At 54.6% G+C, this 21,321-nt stretch overlaps 1 protein-coding gene across 1 annotated transcript in view; it reads right to left on the reverse strand.

Annotated features, from left to right (window-relative positions):
- Positions 1–21,321, reverse strand: part of AR (androgen receptor) — a 52,110-nt gene that overhangs the window by 23,450 nt on the left and 7,339 nt on the right. The window contains exons 5-6 of the mRNA XM_026848834.1: positions 19,446–19,498; positions 3,341–3,492 (exon numbers count right to left, since the gene is read on the reverse strand). Coding sequence (XP_026704635.1) covers positions 3,341–3,492; positions 19,446–19,498 — 205 coding nt within the window. The remainder of the gene's footprint in view (positions 1–3,340; positions 3,493–19,445; positions 19,499–21,321) is intronic.

Raw genomic sequence — 21,321 nt, forward strand, 5'->3', positions numbered from 1 at the left:
TGGAGTTGGGCCGGAGACGTTCCTCTGGCGCAAGGCTAACCCCAGCCGGCTGGGCGCGGAGCAACGAGCCATATGGAAAGTGACTGGAAGGGAACTGGAACAGGCTGCACAGCACTCTGGCCGTTAGCCCTCTAGGAAATTCACCAAATACCATGTTATTTTTTTCATTTATCTCTCTGCTATTTAAAGGCAGTCCCATCAGGAACACAGCCTGGGGCGCCCCAGTCCTGTGCGGAGGCAGCTCTGAAGTGGCCAAGGTGGCCATCAGGTCGCACGCAGCCTCGGAGGGACAAGGAGGCCCTACCATTTTTCAGGGATGGATGCAGAGGACACAAAAATTACTCCCTCCTTGGAAGAGATGTGACAACGGGAGCCCCTGGACTGCCAGCTGATCTGGAAGCTGCCGAGTTCAAAGCAAGTTTCTGTTTCAGGCACAAGTGTGGTATCAGGAGACCAAGCCCCGACGTCTTCAACCCATCCAAGCCACCCTAACCCTGCGAAGCGATGCCCTGCCTACTTGTGTCAAGAAAACCCAAAATCTGTGCTGAGGTGGATGTACTTTTTGTCTACAAACCTCTGTTACTGTAGGGGAAAGAGGAATTAGAGGAGGAGTTGTCCTCCTGCGCAGGCTGCAGAGGAGCCGCAGCACTTCTCGCCGGGGCAGCGAGCCCCAAGCCCCTGGATCCCTCAGTGCGGGGACACCAGAGCGGGGTGACAGGAGGGGAGAGACAAACGCCAGGTTTGGCTACAGAAAGGAGCCTGGCCATGCAAGTGAGGACATCCACATCAGAGCTGGAGAATCCGCAGGGCGCATTTCAGAGCTGGCCTATATATAACCTGGACATCTAGAGACAGTCTATAAATTGAGAGAGCTGACGGAAAGAGATCAGGAAAATATTCATCTCTTCTCTGTTAACTCTTCCAGCAACTTTCTGGAAGGACTGGTTGGACCCGAGCTTGCAAAAGACCCTCAAATCTGTCAAACATTTTATCAAAGCAGAGGTGATCTGCTCTACTGGAAACTGCACAAATCCCTCAGCGTGTTCCAAAAGAGAAAAGGAATCAATGTTGTAACTTTTTTCTTTTAAAAAAAAAATCTTTTCCCCTTCTAATCCCTTAGAAGGCAGTGTATGTCTCTAAAATGTGCTTAAATATCCCCGAATTACTGCCAAATAAGTATATTAGGAAGATATTAGGAAAAAAGTATGATAAACAAAAACCCAGCTCCTCTCCATTCCCACCGAGGTGATCTGTTTGTGCTGCTCTCCAGCTCCCAGGCCACTGCTTCTCCTGCCCGACAAGAGCCTGCGGGGTTACACCAGGAACAGGAAGGTGACAGGGGCAGAAGAAAAAGGTCCTTTCCTCATTAGGGAAGCTTTCTGATCTGCTGTTGTAAAAAGTCTCCAAAGGTGACCGAAGGTTTTCAGAGATGCATTCTATGGATTTTACAATATGAGAACACACTGAAATATCAGCTTTTAATGTTGCTCCTCAGCTTTAAGAAGGAAAGGTCTGCCTGGAAAATCACCAAAAGCTCAGATAGAAATCATCACCTACATCATCACCCTGTCTTCAGTATCTGTAAAGGCGTCTGATTTATTGCCACTTCCCCAAAATAAAGACTCTATCCATGTACCTCAGGGTAACATAAGATGAAACCTCACACCCAGGTGGGTCCTCACTGCAGACACACTTGTTCCACGGTCTCATCCAGGGCAAAGGCAAAGGGCTGCTGCTGCCCACCCCTAAGCAAGCAAACACTTAACCCTCTGCGATACCTCGAGGTTTAAACACTAAGAAGAGGCATAAAAACCATTTTAACCAATGATACAGCACAGTCAGGAGAGGGAACACCGCCCCAGCCCCGGCTGCCCCCTCGCAGCCCCTGCCCAGGATGGGGCCCACCGCGGTGCGGAGGAGCCGCGCTGCGGGATCACCCGGGGCGCCTCCTCAGCACTTTCTCTGACAGAGAGAGCCAAGGCGCCACTTACTAGAAATCAACAGTAACTTGCTGACTTAAACCAGCACCTGCCATTTCCTCTGGCTGCACGAGCCAATCTGGCTTCACAGGGTTGGTGAATAGCAAAGAGACGTCTCTGTAAATTATTTACTTGGGGGAAACAGGCCAAACCTACTATCACTAACGTTATTTGCCTGTCCCATTACGGCAGCAGGGTGCTGCTGTCCTCTCAGGCACAGCCCTGATTCCTCCCCGCTGCCAAGTTCACTCCTGGTGCGTGATGCACGAGGGAGAACACAACTCCGATAACGCTAGCATTAACCTGGAAGCGGTGCTGTGACAACGGCAGGCGAGCACCCAACAGTGAGGGACCTCTGCTCGACAGAGGGGTGACATGAGGCTGGCTGGGAGCGGCAGTGCTCCCTCTCCCAGGGGGGGAGACGTTGTGCCAGTGCTCTGAACAAACCCTGTCAGCACCCAGGAAGAATGAGGGTTTGCGCTGGTACATCACTCCAGAAAACAAGTCAGATGAGTGATTTACAGGGGTGTTATGTTACTGGACAGTCAGGCTGTCTGACTCTCACTCTGCTGCCAGGGAATCGTGACTCTTAACTGCTGTGAGAAACCAGACGCTGCTGCCCCACAGCCCAAGGAAGCAGCTGAGCTGGGTCCTCCTACGTGCTAATTACCACGGAGAGCTGTACCGAGACCTTGCTGCTGAGAGGGAACATCTGGGCTCACACTTATCTCTGGAGATCCTGGCACTACAGAGCTGGACACGACGGAGAAGTTGCCTTCTCAGGGGTTGGGGAGAAGGACCATGGACACCAAGGTCAGAGCACGGCTCTTGATGGACAGATGGTTCTGCCGTTCTGCGGGTATTGAGAGAAGTGACCCTCTGAAAGGGATGCAAGAGAGGAAAAGCATCCCCTAAGTGTGGAGTTGTGGGTCTGAGATCGCAGGAGGGCTCATGGGACCTTGGAGCACCCTTGAGAGTCAAGAGGAGAAGCAGGAACTGACTGCACCGGGGTCTCACTAGGTCACCAGGAAAATCAGGCATTGAGAAGGACTGTGTTTTGGCAAACTGGTTTGGCTGCTTTCTGAGGGCAATCTGTAATGTTGAATGACAAACATAAGGCAAAGAAATCAATTTATCCTTTAATTTTTTCCTGTACTAGTTTAAGAGACTTTAGTCCCCACCACTCTTGGCTGCCCACAGCAAGGCCCCTCAACCTCTCTCAACAGGAGGGAAACGTATGATGCTGCAGATGCCTCCAGCACTTAATGACTTGACCGCTGATGGGAGAACTTGTGTCAGGGGACAGAAAGCCCACGCTTGGAGGCGGGAGTGGTTTCCCCTCCACTCTCTGCACGCATTACCTTCAGCCGCCCGTTTGAAGAAGACTTTGCAGCTGCCACAAGTGAGGGCTCCATAGTGGCACCCAGATGCTTCATCTCCGCAGATCAGGCAAGTCTTCTGAGGTGGAAAGTAATAGTCAATGGGCAAGACGTGTTCATGGCCAGCCTCCAACCTGCAGTGTAAAACAGGAAGAGAAGAAAGGGAAGGGTCAGCAAACGAGGATCAGCCGAGCTATGGGCGAGCCCAGCAGATGGCACGTGGGAGAACGCTCATGGCAAAACCCCAGACTCCAGTGACAGGACAAGCCAAGCACTGATCAGGAAGGAGGCAATGGCTAAGCCCAGCCTTGCTAGGCCCCTGCAGAAGGCCACACTGGGATGTCCTCCTGACACCGGTACAACATGTGACAACGTGTGACAACAAAGTACAGGCACGGTGACGGCACAGCCCAGGACAGGAAGGGGACTGGGACCAGCTGTTGCCGTGTTTGTGTAATTTTGGCTTCAGCAGCGAGGCCCAGACATCAAGAAGGGCTCTGCATGCTCATTAAGCCACGTGATCCCACTCCATTAAGGTCACTGTTGCCACTTCACTACAGATGAATTTATCCTTTTGATTCTTAAGTTAAACAAATTAATTTTTCCTAAGCTATCAAACTCCCTTAAGCTATTCTTTTTTGTCTTGCTTGTTTTCTACCTACTCCCCCTTTCAATACCCAGCAACGGCTGGACTGAACCTTCCTCCAGGACACCTTGCTCATCCACATGACTACTAAACCCAGCCAGAAGCCTCTGGTGAAAACGTAACGCGCTTGCTGTGGCCGTGTCCCAGGACTCCTGTTTGTTCCCTCCCCGTGACCACAGGCACTGCCTCTGCCCCTCCCGGCACACGGGACACACCGGGACAGTGTCACCGAGGTCCCTGCCCTGGCACGGCCCCGTGGGCAGAGCACGGTGCTGCCAACCACCGAAGGGCAGAAACGAACCTGAGCCAAAAATAAAAGTCACAGGGTCTGCCCTATAATAACTGCGACTAAATGCTGGAAGTGGGTCAGTGGGGATTACAGAGCTTCTCATTTTCCACTCGCCGGCTCAGTAGTCTGAAAAACCCAGGTTGGGTTTTCACTCTGGGCAGCTGGGCACAAGGATGGGGACGGACACCAGCTCTTAGCAGGGGCAGAGCGCAGCCTCCCACCACCACCGGGGCCATCCTGGCCCGTCGCTGCTTTCCCCAACCCCCAGATTTGACACAACCTCTTCCAAGTTGTGCTGGGAAAGCCCAAAGGGCCTCCTACGGCCCTGGCACAACCCGAGCAGGTGCCAAGCACAAGGAGAGGAGCAGGGCCATGCCCAGAGCCAGCCCTGAGCCCCGTCCTCCTGCCCCCCTCCACCCCACACCCAAACTCTCCCCTCCGGCGGTCCCGTCCCGCCGCCCCCCTCCCGGCACACGCTGCCGCAGATCTCTGGAGAAGCTGCTCCCTCGGAAGGCAGGGCACGGGAGAGGTGCTTGTCAGAGCCACAAGTCAGCGCGTGTCCAGGCAGGACGTGGAGCAATAGGATTTTACTTGTTAAAACTTGCTTTTTGCCGAAACGCTGAATGAGGCAATGAGCTTCTAACAGTCAGTAGGACACCGCAACTTTTCGGTCAAAATTAGATCTGCCTCTGGGTTGTGGTATGGTTTGAATGCTTGCAGGCGAGCTCTTAGAAATCAAATTATATTAAGAGCAAATGTGACAACACCGGGATTTCTTGGAAAAAAAATCTTTATACTCAGAAAAGGCCCCATTTGGGCCCACAGTGTGAATAAACCCCAAATCCACTGAAACAGAAAACAGCCCTAGGAGAGACGGCAGCTGGAACCCATATCACGAACCTTCTGAAAAGCCTTGGAACTTTTAGAAAAAGCGGTCACACACTAACACAGACCCCGGGGCAAGGGAACACTGTCCTGCTGCTCAGCCCCGACTGCCGCCCGTGGCCAGCACCCGTCCCCAGCCCACGGCTCCGCAGGCAGCTCGGCCCCTCCGGGCAAGCAGGGGGACATCCCACGGCCCGAAAGGGCAGCTGGCAGCACTGAGGGTTAATGAAGGAAAGATATGTGCGTTGTCTGACCGAACCTTCCACGGGGGTTTCCACCTCTGCCAAGCTCTGCCCGGCGCTGCCCCGGCTGAGGCTGAGGCAGGTACCGGGGCAGGCGGCCCCACGCAGCCCCCCACCGCTCCCACCCCTCTCCCCCTCCTCATCTCACTACTCCCAAAAGGTGGGAGTACAACCTGCACTGCACAAGGAGCAGCCCCAGGGACATCAGGACTTAAAACCACTCCTAGAGCAGAGCAATCACTCTTAAGGAGAACTGTGGCAAGGACAACGATGCACCCACGTAGTGGCGGCTGCCTGGTTACCAGCTTTTGATCAGATATTTTCATTTGGGTAATGAGTATCTTCTTCAGTCCAGACTATCAAATCCCTTTTGTTCCGCTTTCCCAAGAGACATAAATTAAACTGAAGAGAGACAGGTTTTAAATGAGAAGTGTTTCCTCAAGAACAGATAAGGAACCAATACTGAACTGATTTAAACCATATCACAGGCTGAAAAACACTTTTGAGTGCAGAGAGGACTGTAGGGACCGTTGCTGTTGTCAGGTGAACAGCTAGCTGGGATGCTTCATTTCAACCAAAGACGAACTCTGTTACCAGAGCACCGCTGTGGCTCGCCTCCCGCGCGGCTCAGGGCTCTGCCTCTGCTGAAGCTCGGCGGTCTTGGCTAAGCCCCTCACCCCTCGAGAATAAAGCATGAAATGGGACAATTGCTGCCAAGATCAAAACCCAGGCTCACCTCTCTCCTCCGAGCAGTTGTGTATTTGGAGAACGCTGCTCTCTTCCATTCCTCATACGTGAGCTATGCAGATCCCACCTAAATTGAAGGTTAATAACTGGAGCAGCAATTTTATCCCGTTCTTCGGGCAAGAAACATTTTGAGTGATTTCTTTTTAGCAGCAGCAATCAGAACCAGTGACTCATCTGTAGATGGTGCTCCACTATCCCTCCCTGACAATCACTATTTCCAAGGCTTTTCTTGAACTACTGATTAAATGAAGGAGATAAGAGTCGGCTGCAACGTATCTGCCATAGCCAAGTCTTGATGCAATAAACATCTCCCTGTCTCGCCCTCCCCAGCACCTCGCCCATCCTCCCGGTGCAATCCCACTGTTCCATCCCCAGGGTCCCCCACGTCCCCCCCCGGGCACCCAATGCTACAGAGCCTTGGCACTCACCCTGAGGGGCTGCTGCAGAGCAGACACTGCTAGGAAAACAACCAACAGCAGATGGAAAAGCTTTGCTAAAAATGCCTTATTTATCCAGCAGGTTTTTAAGATTCCAGCAGAACCAGAGCTTTCCTCTAATGACCCGTTAATTTTTTCTCCTCTCTATGTGATCAGAAATCTGGAAAAGGCTGATTTTTCTTTTCCTTAAGGCCTTCCACACCATGCTCTCCCTATTCTCTGCCCTCTGTGTTTCAGATCGGAAATGAGCAGAAGCGACTCTCACAGGAGCAGCTGCTGTGGTGACTGAAGCAGGACCCCCAGACGACCTCAGAGGATTTTCGAGGCTTTAATTATTTAAAGCTGTGAGGCAGGTTCACAATTAAGACTCGAGTGGCTTTTTAAACAGCTGTTTCTGCACGAGCTGCGGGAGTGCAAACACACCTCCACGCCCGCGGGGATCTCGTGCCCACGCGCATCCCCCCGTCAAGGGGCTCAGCGAGCCCCTGCTCGGCCCATCTCGCCCCGGCTGCCCACTCACAACAGAAGCCAGCGGGAGCTGGCAGACACTCAAGGTTAATCCTGGCCGGGAGACAGGCTGCTCCCGGGTGCAACGGTCCCGCCGCCAGCGTTTGCACGGGGCAGCGCTCGGCCCCAGCATCGCGCTGGGTCGGCTCAGAGGTGGGTGTTTGGGGAACAGCTCGGCCGAGTGCTCCAGCACCTTTACCACTGGCAGCCGCTGCCCACTGGAAGGATTTGCCCAGGAACATCTTTGATTTTAAAAAGACACCAATAATTTCCCTTTTCTTTTTTAGAGGGAAAATTGTAAGCAAAACAATCTAAAACATGGGCGGCTCAGAGTGAGCTGTGATAATGGTACCCTTCACGATGTACTTTCCAGTTTCCAAGAGACCTTTTAAGGGTGTTCTCAAAACACGTAGGCAGTTACACTGCAGCGACCCAAAAAGGGGGCTGAGGGGGGCTGCAGGGCGCGAGGACCAGCAGCTCCCTGGGCAGAGCCCCAACACCCACCTGCGCGGGGGGCACTTGCAGCTCCTCTGCCCCCACGCCAGGGCCGGGAGGGCGCTCGGCCGCAGGCTCACCACCGGCTGCTCAAAAGCTTCCCTCCGAGCGAAAGTTTTTGCTCCGTTGGTCCCTGCACCCGCCCCACCGAGCCCCAGGGACACGGAGGTGCGACCAAAACGAGCAGTGAGCACCTTGCCGAGGGCTCCAGGAGATGCGGCCAGAGTTTGCCCAATATGTGGCAAGTGTCACACCGGCTCAGAAACCCAAAGCTGGGAGATAGCACGGCGCGGGCAGACACAACTGGTGCAGCAGTGACGTCGGGCAGAGATTCCAGCCCTGGAGCGCAGCTTGAAGGCCAAGGTCAGGGCTGCTCACAAAGGAGCACGGCGGTTTTCAGGGGGGAGAAAAAAACAACCTCAGTATCTCTCTTATGGCTACAGGAAGAGTTTTACTCTCCTTTCAGAAGGGTTCTTTAAGGAAACAGGGGGCCTGCTGAGCTCCTGCCACATGTCAATATTTCTGTAGAGTAGGAACTATAATTTGGAAACGCAAGCACTTGTTTGTCAATAGCTAATTTCACTGAACAGCCCAGATTTCACTACACGCCCAGGAAACCAAGGGCAATCGTGGATAAAAGTCAACCACTTCTCACAACCCACAAAGAAAGTTTCTGCCTCAGCACCAGACAGCACACGCTACCCAAAAGGAGCCAAGGCACAACTGCCCCCCCGCCACCCCCAGAACTTCCGACTCCAAAGACAGACCATGAAAAAGTACAAGTGCTGCTTTATCTGCACGGTTTCTGCAGCCCGTGCCTGCCTGCTCACGTAAGAGTAATTCGTTAAGCAATCCACCGTGCTAATACAGCGCGATGCATATTCCTCACGCTCCCTGTTTTCTGTCAGTCTGACATAACCGAACAAGCACAATTCCCACCTCCTTCACTCCTAAATTCGACTACATTTTCCAGGTTAAAATTACGCCCAGGGCTGCAGCAGCATGACCCCCGGCGGAAGCGCGCCTTCCGCCCCACGCCTCATCCTCGGGGACAGTGCCCAGGGGTTCGCCCCTTTGCAGCCCTGCATCGAAACTCTGCCTGGCCACAAAGCTCGAGAAGATGCTGAGCCATGGACTCAATAAGCGTCTGCACACAAACCTGGATGACACAGAACCCTGCCCCGTCCTTTCCCGTGCCGCCATGCCTGAGACACTGCGACGTTACTGGTAATAAACGTCACCTCTAAAACGGCACCGTCTGTGCACGACGTTTTCAAACACACTATTAAACACAACCGGCTTCCCGTCGGTGGAGTCGCGTGGCTCATGCTGGACCAAGGTCTCACGTCGAGGCCCCACGGGCCCTCGCGCACGCTCTCGTTCCGCTGCCCCTGGCTCCTGCCAGAGCTGAGCCCAACCTGCACCCAGGCACCAAGCCCCGCTCCTTCCGATCAGGCCTGCACGGAAACTTGAAAGCACCCCATCTGCTAAAATGCTTTGAGCAGTTTAATCTATAAACACACAGCCCTGGACACCGAATTTATTTCCTTTTCTCTAAATCGCCTTGAATATGTTTCTAAACTGACCAGCCCTTGTTTTCACGTGTAGCTGCTGGCGGCAGGGAGGCGAGGTGGCATCTCCCCGAGCGGAGCGGGGCGCACAGCGGGGACGCGCCCGAGGTAAACACACACAGGAACTCCTTCACCGGATTTAAGTAAACATTAGCAGATGACAACGGGTTTTCCAAGCATCCCTGGCAGTGAGGGCAGGCAGAACTAGCACACCCTCTGGAGAAGGTTCTCCCACCAAGGGCGCCTGGGGCAGCGACCTGGGGCTCTCCAGAGGAGAGGGCAGCCGGGACGGCAGCGGGACAGCAGCGGGAGCTCAGATGCTGCCTCCCAGCCAAAGGGGCACAAAATAACTTCAACAAGCACAGACACCCAGATCCATTCTCAAATCTCCCAAATTTAAATTCTCTTTTTTCTTTTCAAACTCCCTATTCACTGATTTTGACAGTTTATTTTTCACACACTGGATCCCGACCGCATCCAAAGCCCCACCTCTACCAGCCCAGCCCAGGGCTCCTCTCCCTCCGGCTTTCCTTCGCGCTGCGGGAAGGCTGCTCCGGCCTGGGGCTGCCCCGCAGACGGCCCTTGCCCCAGCACCAGGGGACAGTGCCCACAGCCACCCCGGCCAGCCCAGCCACCGCACACCCGCTGACAGGGTGGACGTCACAACCCAAGCCTGATCTTAATGGTCAGCACTGGCTCTCACCTTCCAGTCGTCCCTCAGAAAGACACAGAAAAGGAGGCTGAAAAGGTGAAAGGAGGCAAAGCCGCTCTGCAGCCCCTCTATCACACGGGTGGGCTCTGCGGCAGGCAGCTGCCTGCAGTCTGGACACAGTACTGAGGCCAAAACTTCTGCCCCAAAACTGATCTCCGTCCAGTGAGCTCAAGGAGCTCAGGGAAGATGAAACACTTGATTTCCCCAGACTGAGAAGGTATCTACAAAAAGGGACAGCACAAACGTATTGCAAGGTTACGTAAAGATGAGAACTCGCCTGATTACAAAGCACGGAGGGGACAGAAAGCAAAACAGGAGTAAAACAAGCGGGCTTCAGCCCTGGCGAGCACGCCCGGGGCCAGCAAGCGCCGCACGCCCCATCGTCCTGGTGACTGCAGTCACCTGGAGTCCCCAAGGACAAGACCTTGGTGTCCTTGGTGCCCAGAGAGCCCTACTCATTTCCCAAGGAAACACTCTGTCCTGATTAATATCTTTTAAGTTAGTTTAACCCACACCATAATCTTCCATTGTCAAGACCAACTCTGCTGCTGACAAAAAGAAAATGTGACTATAAAGAAAATTATAAATAATGGGATACTCTTGATGCACGTATTTCACGCTCCAAGCGACTCTGCCCTCGTGCCAGCAGGGAGCACTGGCTTCAGCCCCCTAGAAAGCCTCTTCCTGTACTCAGCTGGGCTTGTAGGACCATGTACTAACCGTCTGCTTTTGTAGGAAGATATTCAGCTTTCCTTCTTCGAAAACCAAGCGCAGCGACATTTGCGGAACACTTGGGAAGAGATGATGCGAGTTCCTTGGCAGCTTTCCACAACAGCCAGGTCTGCAGCGCGGATCCCCAGCGGTAACAGAAAACTCCCAAAACCTCTGTAGAACAGCACCTGCCCCGAGAGTCTTGGCTGGCGGGATACCAGGATGAGGGGAGGCTTCCAAAGAGGTGGTCAGCCAGCAGGGACAGACGCGTGCCCGGTGACACGTGTCACCTCCTGTGAACCAGCCATTCGCTCCCCGAGGTATCGCCACAAATCACCTGCCCAGAAAACAAAGCTGGGTTGTCGTGTCCCAAGCGGACGACAACAGCTGCCGGGGAGAGACGATACCCGTCCCGGTGCCAGCAGGACGGGGGCCGCTGGCAACCTCCGCGCTTGGGCAAGGGGACAGCCCCTCCCCACCCGGCCTGGCAGCGGGGCGAGTGCCTCCCGCTCCGTCACCGGCCCCCAGCAGGAACCCTCAGGGCACGATTCCCCCCGGCCAAGCGCCCGCCATCACCTCCATCCCCCGGGCAGCGGGACGAGGCAGCCGAGCCTCCTCCAGCACTGCCCGCACCCCGCCGAGAAAGAGGCACTGGTTCAAATCAGCGTCATACAGAACTTCAGATGGAATCAAAATCTAATTACACAACAAGGATCCCTCCACTGAAATTATCAGCTTTCACCTTTTCTACGTCTTTTGCAGTGATCTGCCCCACAGAACGCATTCGGTAGCGTTCCCCACCTTCACATTCTCCCTGAGCAATGTGCAGAAAGTGTTCAATTTAACAGGGCCATGTGGATGCCTCTGCAGAGGACGTGACAGTTGTTTTCATTAGTAAGAGCCTTCTCCTGTTTAGCAAATATGCTTTTGTTTTTGGAAGCAATTACACAGTTTGTCACGACTTTTGATTTTCTGTTCTATAACATAGAAAATGGTACCTGACACATTTCCTATTTATTAGATGCTGGGTTAATATTTTATTTGAGATATGTCAAGCTGTGTTCAAACGGATCCATAAATTTGATGGAAACTGCTCTTATGGTAAGTCATAACTAAATTTTTTAAGCAGACTGCATTTCAAATCAACTGACTACTAACGCCAAGCCAGGCTTATTTGTGAGCTGCAAACTCTGCTGACCAGCCTTTTTCTAAGGGATGTCCCAGGCTCAATCGCCGTTGGATAACACTATCCCATGCCTCATTCTCTACACAGGTCGGAAGAAAACCTCCCACGTTTACTGGCATTTTCAACTCTGGATAGGTCTCAGTTTTGAATGACTAGGCTTTGGACTGAACCAGCAGAATAAACTGGATTTTCTCTCCTTTCTGGAGCTGATTTAGTGAATCCCTGGGGCCAAGGTGCTGACTTCTGCTGGGAGCTCCTGCGCAAGGCCAGAAAACCCGTGACCCACCCAGTGTTACACTTTACTGAGCTGCCCTGAGTTTCACAGACTTGGTAAACACAGGCTTCCGCATTCTTCCCTGATGAGAAAGCAGGACCACAGCTCCACACCTCGCCCCACCAGCGACAGGGGTTTAAGAGCCCTCCCCGTGCCCGGGGACACTGGACTGGCACCAGCTCTGCGGCCGGGGACGGCGTCTGCCTCTGCGCCGGCGGGAGCCCCTGCAAACCCGGCCGATGATCCCAGCGCCCCGTTATCCCACCGAAGGACGGGTCAGTGCACAGAGGGGCCACACTCGGACCACCAGAACAACCTCCGTAACGGGACGGCTCCCAGCCGGGTTGCTGACGGACGTCAGGATTCATTTCCAGACTCGGATATTTAAAACACCGATGCTTTCCCCACTGCATTTGGCAGTGGAATTATTGCTAAGGAAACTGGTGCCGCAAATTCTGCATTTTTATTTCTCTACTGGATGAAGTGCGAGTTCAAAACGGGCAGATGGCAGACACAGCAGAATCCAGCATGGAAGACCACAATGACCACTCACACTGGGGCACCCGAGCGGGCAGGCACACCTCGCCAGCCAGCTCTGCTCACCTGCACAGCAAAGCGAAAAAAACAAAGCAAAAGGCAGCAAGTGCTCCCGGCTTCCCCGCTGCCCCGGCACCCTCCTCCTCCTCCTGGCAAAGCACAGCAGCCCTGGGGACGGATGGGGAAGAAAGGAAGGAACAGCAACCTCCAACCCCCCGGCCCCGCAGCATCCCTCTCGCAGAGCAGGGGTGCCAGCACTCAATGTGGCGGCCACGTGTTGCCAGCCCTGCCAGCTCCCTGCCTGCTCCCTGCCTGCTCCCTGCCAGCTCCCTGCCCTGCCCCGCACCGCTGCGAGAGCCTGCGGCCGGGCTTTGGGGCTGGCCGAGGTGGAACTTCAGCCATGCCCTAACTCACTGACAGAACCGCTTTATTTTTAGGCATGTTTACACCAAAACCAAACCTTTGCAGACACACAGCTGCAGGGGCGTAAAAATGTTTTTCCTTATTATGTCTGGAAATGGGTATAAGCCATATCTGCAAAATTTCTCTTCTCTGCTGGCAAACCACTTGTTTTCTGGAGGAAGACTTCACAACTTACGCAACAATCATCTCCCCATGCCCTCAAAGCAGACCATGCTTTGAGTCATCTCGTAAACACTAAACACACAAATTACAACAAAGGTTTCATGTATCTATGGTCTCCTTGGCACTCCTAGCCCCGATCTCGGCAGCAGAGGCAACGTCGAGGCACCCCAGCCCGGCACGGCCCTGGGAAACGGTGCCCTGACGCCGGTACGTTGGTTCAGTGACAGGAGGCACCGAGAACCGGAGCGGCCATGCCGTGGGCTGATGGAAACGCAGAGGGCAGAGCCCCGCAGCAGCAGCGGGCGGCTGATCCGGGGGAGCCATGTGTGGGAGGTACCCCCGTAACCACGGACGGACACCGCGGCCCCGCCAGGCAGCCGCGGCGCTTTGGCAATCATTTACCAGCCCAGCAGCCGGCTTCGCCTCTGCCGCGCCCTTCGGGGCCGGCGAAGAATGAAAGCAGCCAGGAATCGTTTTCTTTTAAGCCTGCCTGCAAACCAGAGCACAGATGCCAGGTCTAATTTTAGGCCTCTCAGCCTTGAGAGTGTTCTCTTAATTCTCTTTTAAGCGAGCAGCAGGATAATCATCTCAGGACAAAGCTGCTGAAGCGGCCGAGCACCTGCCTTGACCCCAACTCTTGGAAAGGCGGAGGGTGCGTGGGGGCTGAGCCCCATCCTCTCCTCCGGCCACGAGGGCAGGCTCAGCCCCGCCGGGAGCAAAGGGCTCCCCGACAATCCCAGGGGATCCCGCAGAGCCCCCACTGATAACTGGAAACCAGCGCGCGGGGGGACCGGCCCGCTGCCGCCCAGCAAACCTCAGGCCGCCACCTCAGCCTGCCCGGATGCGGACAACTGTTCCAAGGCAGGCCAGGACTCAAGGGTTTACGTGCCAACGTGGTGAAACAGAGGTGGAGTGGGACAAAGGGAGAACCACGGCCCCCAGGCCCCCCAGCTGCCACCACAGCCCGGCCTCGTGCCACCCTCAGCACGGTGATGGGGGGAGGATGCTCCGTCCCGCGGGCGCCCGGCGCTGCCCCGCTCTGCTCCCCCTGCCAAGCCACCCTCCGGAACAGCCAGGAACCACGGGTCTGGCGTTTGGCACGGGCTGTGCCGTAAATGAAAAAGGGAATAAAATCCCTGTGCTGCTATTTTTTTTTCTGACCATTTAAAGATGTTTCTGGGGACTCAGGAGCAGACCAGGAAGTCACAGATTTCTTTGCGAGTGGAAGATCGTGTTAGAGGGAGAGACTTCCTTCCCCGACCGACCGCAGGGGACACAAAAGCAAGACAAGGAACCGAAGACCAGAAAGCTAAATCCATGTTCAACCCAGCTGGCGACGGCGGGACAAGGGGCAGGGGCTGGCCTGGGGGCCAGTTCTCAACTCCGTGCCCGAGCAGGGCGAGGAGCGATGCCAATCTCACACCAGCCCCCGCGGGGAGGGTCGCGGAGCCCCATCCAGCCGGGGGGAGCCGTGGCAGCACCCCCTCCGCACGGACACTGCGGGCTGAGCGCCCGTTTCGGCACGTCCCCTCCCCAGCCTGCAGAGGGGTCCTGCAGCACCGGGGCGAGGGATGGAGACGCTCTACCACAAAACGGTTGTGTCCACAGGTGGAAGATGGCACAAGCCCCCGAACGCGCGCACACACACACGATCCAAGTAAAATGTAGATTGTCTGAACAATATCTGCAGGCTGTATTTCATTTTCCAGTTAATACACCTAATTGCCACCCCAATGAAAGCAATTAACCTGATCTGCACACAAACTACTTTCCTCCTTTTCTCTCTTTTATAAGAGGAAAGAGGAGCTGCCGAGACGGCCTGTCCAAACCTTCCCCAACAGCACGTCAGAAAATGCGTGGATGCTGCCCACTCCAGATAGGCGGGAAGGGGGAGGAGGCAGGAGCCTTCACTAGGAAATTACTGATACAAAAAACTTGCATCTGGACTCTGTTCTCAGCACACAGGCCAAGGTCAAAGCGTTTTTTTCTGCCCTTTCTAACCAGCAAAGAAGCTAATGCAGCTAAAATATGTTAACACCAGCCAAACTGCTGAAAGGTTGGTGAGAAAACACCAGAAAAAGAAGTAGCGTATCATCTTGGGAAAGACAAGAAGCAGCTCTCTAAGGCCTTCCCCAACCGCTGAGAACACAGGGCCAGAGGAAGCAAAGTTCAAGGGTTTTCCCACCTTGTCCTGGGAACTGAACATGTCCCAGTGCCTCTATAAAATGTCTTTTTAGGAAATCTGCAGCCCCCGCTCTGGGATTGCTCCTGATGGCAGCAATTCCCAGCGCACCCAGCAGGACGGTGGCCTGGCACACTGGGGAAGATGCTGTTGTAAGGTGGGATTTACCCCCGAGGCTCTGCTCAAACCCACTGGTTGCAACCAGCCCCTTTCAAGTCCCCCCAGGAGCACGTCAGTGTGGAGGAGAGGGCACCCCCCAGCCCGCACCCACCCGTCCTCAGACGAGTCTCCAGCACATCATGCCCCAGGCTCCAGCAAGAGCTTAACCCTGAGCTGCGCAGGCAGCGCTCCCTCACTCCTGCAGCAAAGCACGCCCTGTACGAACGCTACTGCTGTCCCAAAGCTGGTGGCTCTGCACTGACTTTCCAAGCCGTATTTAAGACATGTATTTTGCTCCCGGAGCTGCTTTGGAAGTGGCAACCACCTTGCCCGAAATCCTGAGCTCAGCAGTGCAATGGAGGCACCCAGCCAGCCCCTCCAGCAAAACCACAGGCTTATCCATATTTATTTATTTATTACAGTGTGCTCCATTCTGATTCTTGACTGCGCAGAGAAGTCACCGGGAGACCTGCAAGGAGCTGGGGGTGTAACTCACCCGGTGGGGATATCCAAGACGCCTGGAGCCAAGTGGCATCCAATTCCCACCCCAGTGGGACGGGCACTCACTGCCCGGGGAAAGGGCAGCAGCTATAAATACCTGCAGAGCTGGGCTGTATTTTTAAGATGATTTCTACTACTGCAAAACCATTTAATCTGCGGTCTGTGCCCCGTTCTTACCGCTTGTGCGGACATGTCAGCATTTGGACTTTCTTTGTTCTCATTATTTAAAAAGGCCTCCCCAGACGGGGGGCTGGGGAGCTCCAAACCACAACGGAGCGCGGGTGACCTTGCTCCTTCTGGCTTCTGCTCAGATTGCATGAAACAGGAAAAAAAACGCGGCAAGAGAGCAGCCAGAGCTGAGCCTGCCCTCCCTGCCCCTGGCCGCGCAGGCACCGGGGGAGCACAGAGGCTCCCGCCCGGGTCCCCCGAGGTGAGGTGCTGCACTCCCGTAACCCCTCTCCTGCAAACACCGTCCCGGTGCCCGGAGCTGGACGGGGTCAGACACCCCCGAGGGCAGCACTTGGGCCTGCTAAAGCAAACGGGAGCACGGACAGGGTGCAAAGTCCAGCATACAAGCACGCTTCGGCGGGATGCTCTCCCAAAACCCAGCACAAAACCTGAGACAGCCCCCAGGCACCCAGCTCCGACCACTGCCCGGGCCCACAGCCCTTACACGCTCCGAGGGCCCAAAGCCACCCGCTCGTGCCCCCCATCTACAGAAAAAGCATAATACCTGTTCTGCATGGCTGCCCGGAGACTAAATGAATTGCTGCTCGTAAGTGCTTCGCACAAAGTACTATTACTGGTAGTGTTTTTATCACTGTTAGAGGATGCCTTGAACTTTACTTAAAAATACTCACAAGAGTGGGGGTTGCAATTGTTTTTAAGGCAGAATAAAACAAAATGCACATTGCAATGACTGGGCAGGCGCCTTGCCCAGAGCAGGGAGGCATCTTGATGTGGGGCTGGGGGCTCACCTGGGGCTCTGCCCCGCGGCCGGAGCCGGACAAGGACCGAGCTGCGGCAGGAGACGGGCCAGCGGTGCAGGCAGAGCAGCGGGGGAGACAGAGACAGCAGCAGATAGAGCAAGAGGCGATATGGATGAAGAACCTCCGTCACAAGGCTTTGCCATGACAACTGGGCCAGTTCCTTTTTATTTTAATGAGCTCACTCATACCACTATTATTGCTAAGAAATAAAGCTGGTTCTGGTCCATGCAGCGTGCAGGGACTATCGGTTCCAGGGCCACCAGCCCGCCCAAGTTAAAATCCTGAAGTGACCAAACCACTTTGTTCCACCGCAGGAAAACAAACAGAGCCTGGCTCCTCCGGGGCTTTCAGCCTCGCAGGTCGGGTCAGGGCTGGACGAGGTCACTCCAACTCGAAAGCCAGGAAGGCTCATCCGTGCGGGCACAGCCAGGTCCCCACAGAGCATTCCCAAACCCACGTAATTGGCAGTTACCCTCCACAGACCCCTAAAACAGTCCAGAAGTCCCCAAGGACCCGTGGACGGACCCAAGGCCGCTGTCCCAAAGCCTCAGCGTGTCGCTGGCCGAGGCGAGGCAGCTGGGGCCCGGCCCCCCACCCTGCAGCCCCCCAGCACGGCTGAGCCGAGGTTCATCTCTCGCCTCCTTCTCCCTCCGTGGCTGCCAGCGCTGACTTCTCACAACCACCATCTCAGAACGCCGAGAGTCACTGAATGGTGGGAAATGACCATCATCTCTGTGTTTTTTTCCCTTCCCCTGCATCAATACTGTCCTGTCCCATACTAAAAATTTTCCAGTATTTTAAGAAATGTTGGCATTCCTTCCTGCAATGGCACCATTTCCAGCTTTCCCCCCATTCAGGAGCACACGTTTCACCCCACCACCACCATGTCTGCTGATCAGCTCCAGTCTTCACTGTGCTTTTTCCTTGAAACAGCCCATCTGAAATCTTGCTCTGGAAGCATCACGTGCCTTTATCTTTCTTCGCCTGGCAGACGTAATTCGAAGATGCTCCCTGGCACGGGCACAGAGAGAACCATTGTCTCCTGCCCGGAGCGTGGCCTTGGAGGGTCCTCGGTGCGGGGAGCGGTGAGGCCCAGGAATTCTGCATTCCCCACCTCGTTACACTGTTTCTGCTTTAATTCTTGCCAGGATCGTCCCACACCTTCCTCAGTCTGAAGCGAGGGGCCAGAGCCAGAGACTTTCAGGAATCACCACCGTGGGGACCAGCATCGGCCGTGATGACGCTGCCCCGGGGCCGATGCCCGACCTGCGGCCACCTGCGATGGAAACGGGGGTGGAAAGGTGCAGCTGGGCACCAGCATGGTTTTCCTTCCGATACGGCAATTTGCAAAGGTTCCTAGATGGACTGCAGAACATGCCTTCTCTCTCACTCACAGAGGGTATATTGAAATATATTGCTCTTTTGGCCTCAGAAAAAATACCAAATCACTGCTACTTTCTAACTAGCTCTCTTTGGCTGGAGTGAAGTTCTCCAAACAGGAAAATCCGTGGGTTATCTATAGACAGGCTGCAAGAAGACAAAGCACAGCGATCATCTGCGTAAGAGGAAAACACCAGTGAACACTGTAAAGAGCAGAAAAAACATAAAAGCCGTCCAAGTAGGAGAATAGCTGTCATGGGCAAATCCCTCACAGCCTCCTGCCCTGAAGTCCTCGATAATACAGGACAGAGCACACAAAATGCCTGTATAACACAAACCCACCACTGCTCTTAAAGCTTCTCATGCATTATTTCTTTGGTGAAATTTTCTGAATTCTCAGCCACTGTCTTCTATGCCAAGCGTCACATGGAGCTCATCCTGCCACTGCAACCAGCACTTAAGGGAAACCAGGGGGAGGAAAAAAAAGTAATCACTGTTGATATCAAGCATGAGACTTTGGAAGCAGCTTCCAGAGGGTGCAAGAGCTCAAAAATTCAAGACATGGGGAGAAGAGGATGGGAAAGCACAGAAGAGGATGGGGCAAAGCTGCCCGTGAGCAGTTTCATGAGTGGGTGAAAAGGCAAAGAGATGGGTTTGTGTTGTAAGAACGGATGGGCAGGTCCCTCATAAACACACCAAACGTGTATGTCCTCCACATCCCGTCCCTGAGCAGGGCGACATCTCCCCTTCCCAACGGTAAAGGGAGAGCTGGAGAGTGGGACAGTCAGCAGGAGAGGGAAGAGAGGGAGGGACAGATCGAGAGGGAGGGGAAAAGGAGGAAACCATTTTATGATACTTGATGTATGCTGTGGAAATACTAAGAAACCCCAGAACCAAAATCCGTTGAGTGGAAGGAACAAGTTGGAAATGGTTATTTTTCCTTCTTTTGTTGCCACAGCCCTAAATCCCAATGTAACGGCAAAGGACAGGGCTGTGCCAGCCCCTCGGACAGAGCCCTCACCGCTGGGGCCGCTGCCCCAGCAAGCACCAACCTGGCGGAGGACTGGGAGTACCAACGCTTGTCAATGCCCACGGGCTCAGCCAGCTGTTGGCACAAGGACCACGAGTGTTTTCTGGGCAGTTCTGGGCATCTTCAGGAGAAAAGAGCCCTTCCCTCCGCGTGTCACAGCACCGGCACCCGGGCTGCTGAGGCGGCGCAGCGACACCCCCGCGGGCTCCCCCGGGATAATCTCGTCTATCAATTTAAAAGAAAACTCGCTCGTGGGAAAGGCTATATAAATCAGCACCCTCAAAACAAAATGAAAACAGCTCAGCTGGCTAAGCATGGAAGAAACTAAAAGAGCTTTGGATCGCATGTCACAGTTCTTCAGGCAGCAGCTCTCAGGGGCAAGAAAAACGAGGCAAACTGCTGTGCCCCAGCAGAGCCGCGGGGCGGCCGGCACTGCCCCATCTCTGCCGGCTCTCCAGGAGCTCCCGCACCCGCTGCTATTCTGCAGGAGTAAGGCTTGGGCTGAACTTTAACACCCCGGCTACTCCAGGTGTCCTGCCCCGGTGCATCACTCGTTTCCCAGCCTTAACGCAAGCACTGCCAACCCGGCAGCGTGCCAGCTCCCACCCGAAGGAGCCCCGAGCTCTCTAAACCAGGCCCAGCCCTGGCGCAGCACCAGCGCTTTAGTCTGTGTTTAAAACAGCCTTCTCGTGCCCAGGAGTAGGGACGAGAATCAGCAGGTGAGCAGGAAGAATTTTTTAAAATGATTTCTCTTCTCCTTCTACCAGGAGCCATGAAGCAGCTTCAGCACACCAGTGACTGTCCCAGCCACCCGTGGCTCACCGTCCACGGACCCCCCCAGGCGCTGTGGCCCACGAGTACGTGTCCTGCAGCTGGCCGGAGGGACAGGCTGGTCTAAAGACATACCCACGTAATGCCGCCATTCACCCGAGCAGAAAGGTCACAGAGACGACGGCAGGCAGGAGGGTCACCCCCTTCCCAAGGGCTTCTGAGCCCCGCTGTGAAGAGCCGAGGGTGCCCCAGGCCCCTCCCGGGGAAGGGGACACGGGCAGACGGTGGCCACGGGCCGGGAGCCAGAGCAGCCGGGAGAACGGCCTCCTCTCATCTGTCAGTGGAATCACCCGCCCTTGATCTCCTTATCACAATCTTATCTCCTTCAATGGGTAGAAATTATTACCAGCGTTATCTGCAAGCGGTATCACAATTACTTAGCTGGCCACAAAAAAGATTATTCAGCCGTCATGGCAGGTGATGGATAAACGCGGGGCACTTGCCGGGCTGATTACACCCAGGCGGAGAAAGGAATCCGCGGGTAGGCGTGAGCAGCAAACACAGGGATAGCAGACAGGTAACAGTAGTTAAGAGCAAACACCACTTGAAAAAGCGAACAGACAGCTAGATTCTTCTGAGCCAATTACCCCTTAAATTCACTTATCACCTTTATTCCCATAGCTTCAGTAACAGCTCCTTCCTTGATTCCATTTTAGCCTAAACCACGTGGGCCTACACCCCTTCCCCGCCTCTGGGGTTTGATCTGACAAGTCAGTTTGGTGCCATGACCTTGGATTTATTCTGTCAGTGCTGTGTCTCACTCTTAAGACAGGTTATTGTCTTAAGACACCTCAAAGACTGCTGGCAGTAATTATGCAATAACCAGAGCACACAGGTAAACAGCTACAAGCCCACAGTGTAGCAAAAACCAGGATTAACTTGCTAATTATACGTGAGCAATACTGGCGCAATCAGGCACACCACATCAAAAGCTTTAAATTAAATCAAATTGTGCTAATGCCCACTTCGCTTCCCCTGAAACCTTTCGGTGCCTCTGAACCCAGACAAACCCCCTCTGCACACCCAAAGGCGTTACGGATCTGTACTGCCCCCCCCCCCCCCCCCCC

The sequence above is a fragment of the Athene cunicularia genome, assembly GCF_003259725.1.
Source record: "Athene cunicularia isolate RWA chromosome 4 unlocalized genomic scaffold, athCun1 chr4_part3, whole genome shotgun sequence".
Taxonomy (NCBI): Eukaryota; Metazoa; Chordata; class Aves; order Strigiformes; family Strigidae; genus Athene; species Athene cunicularia.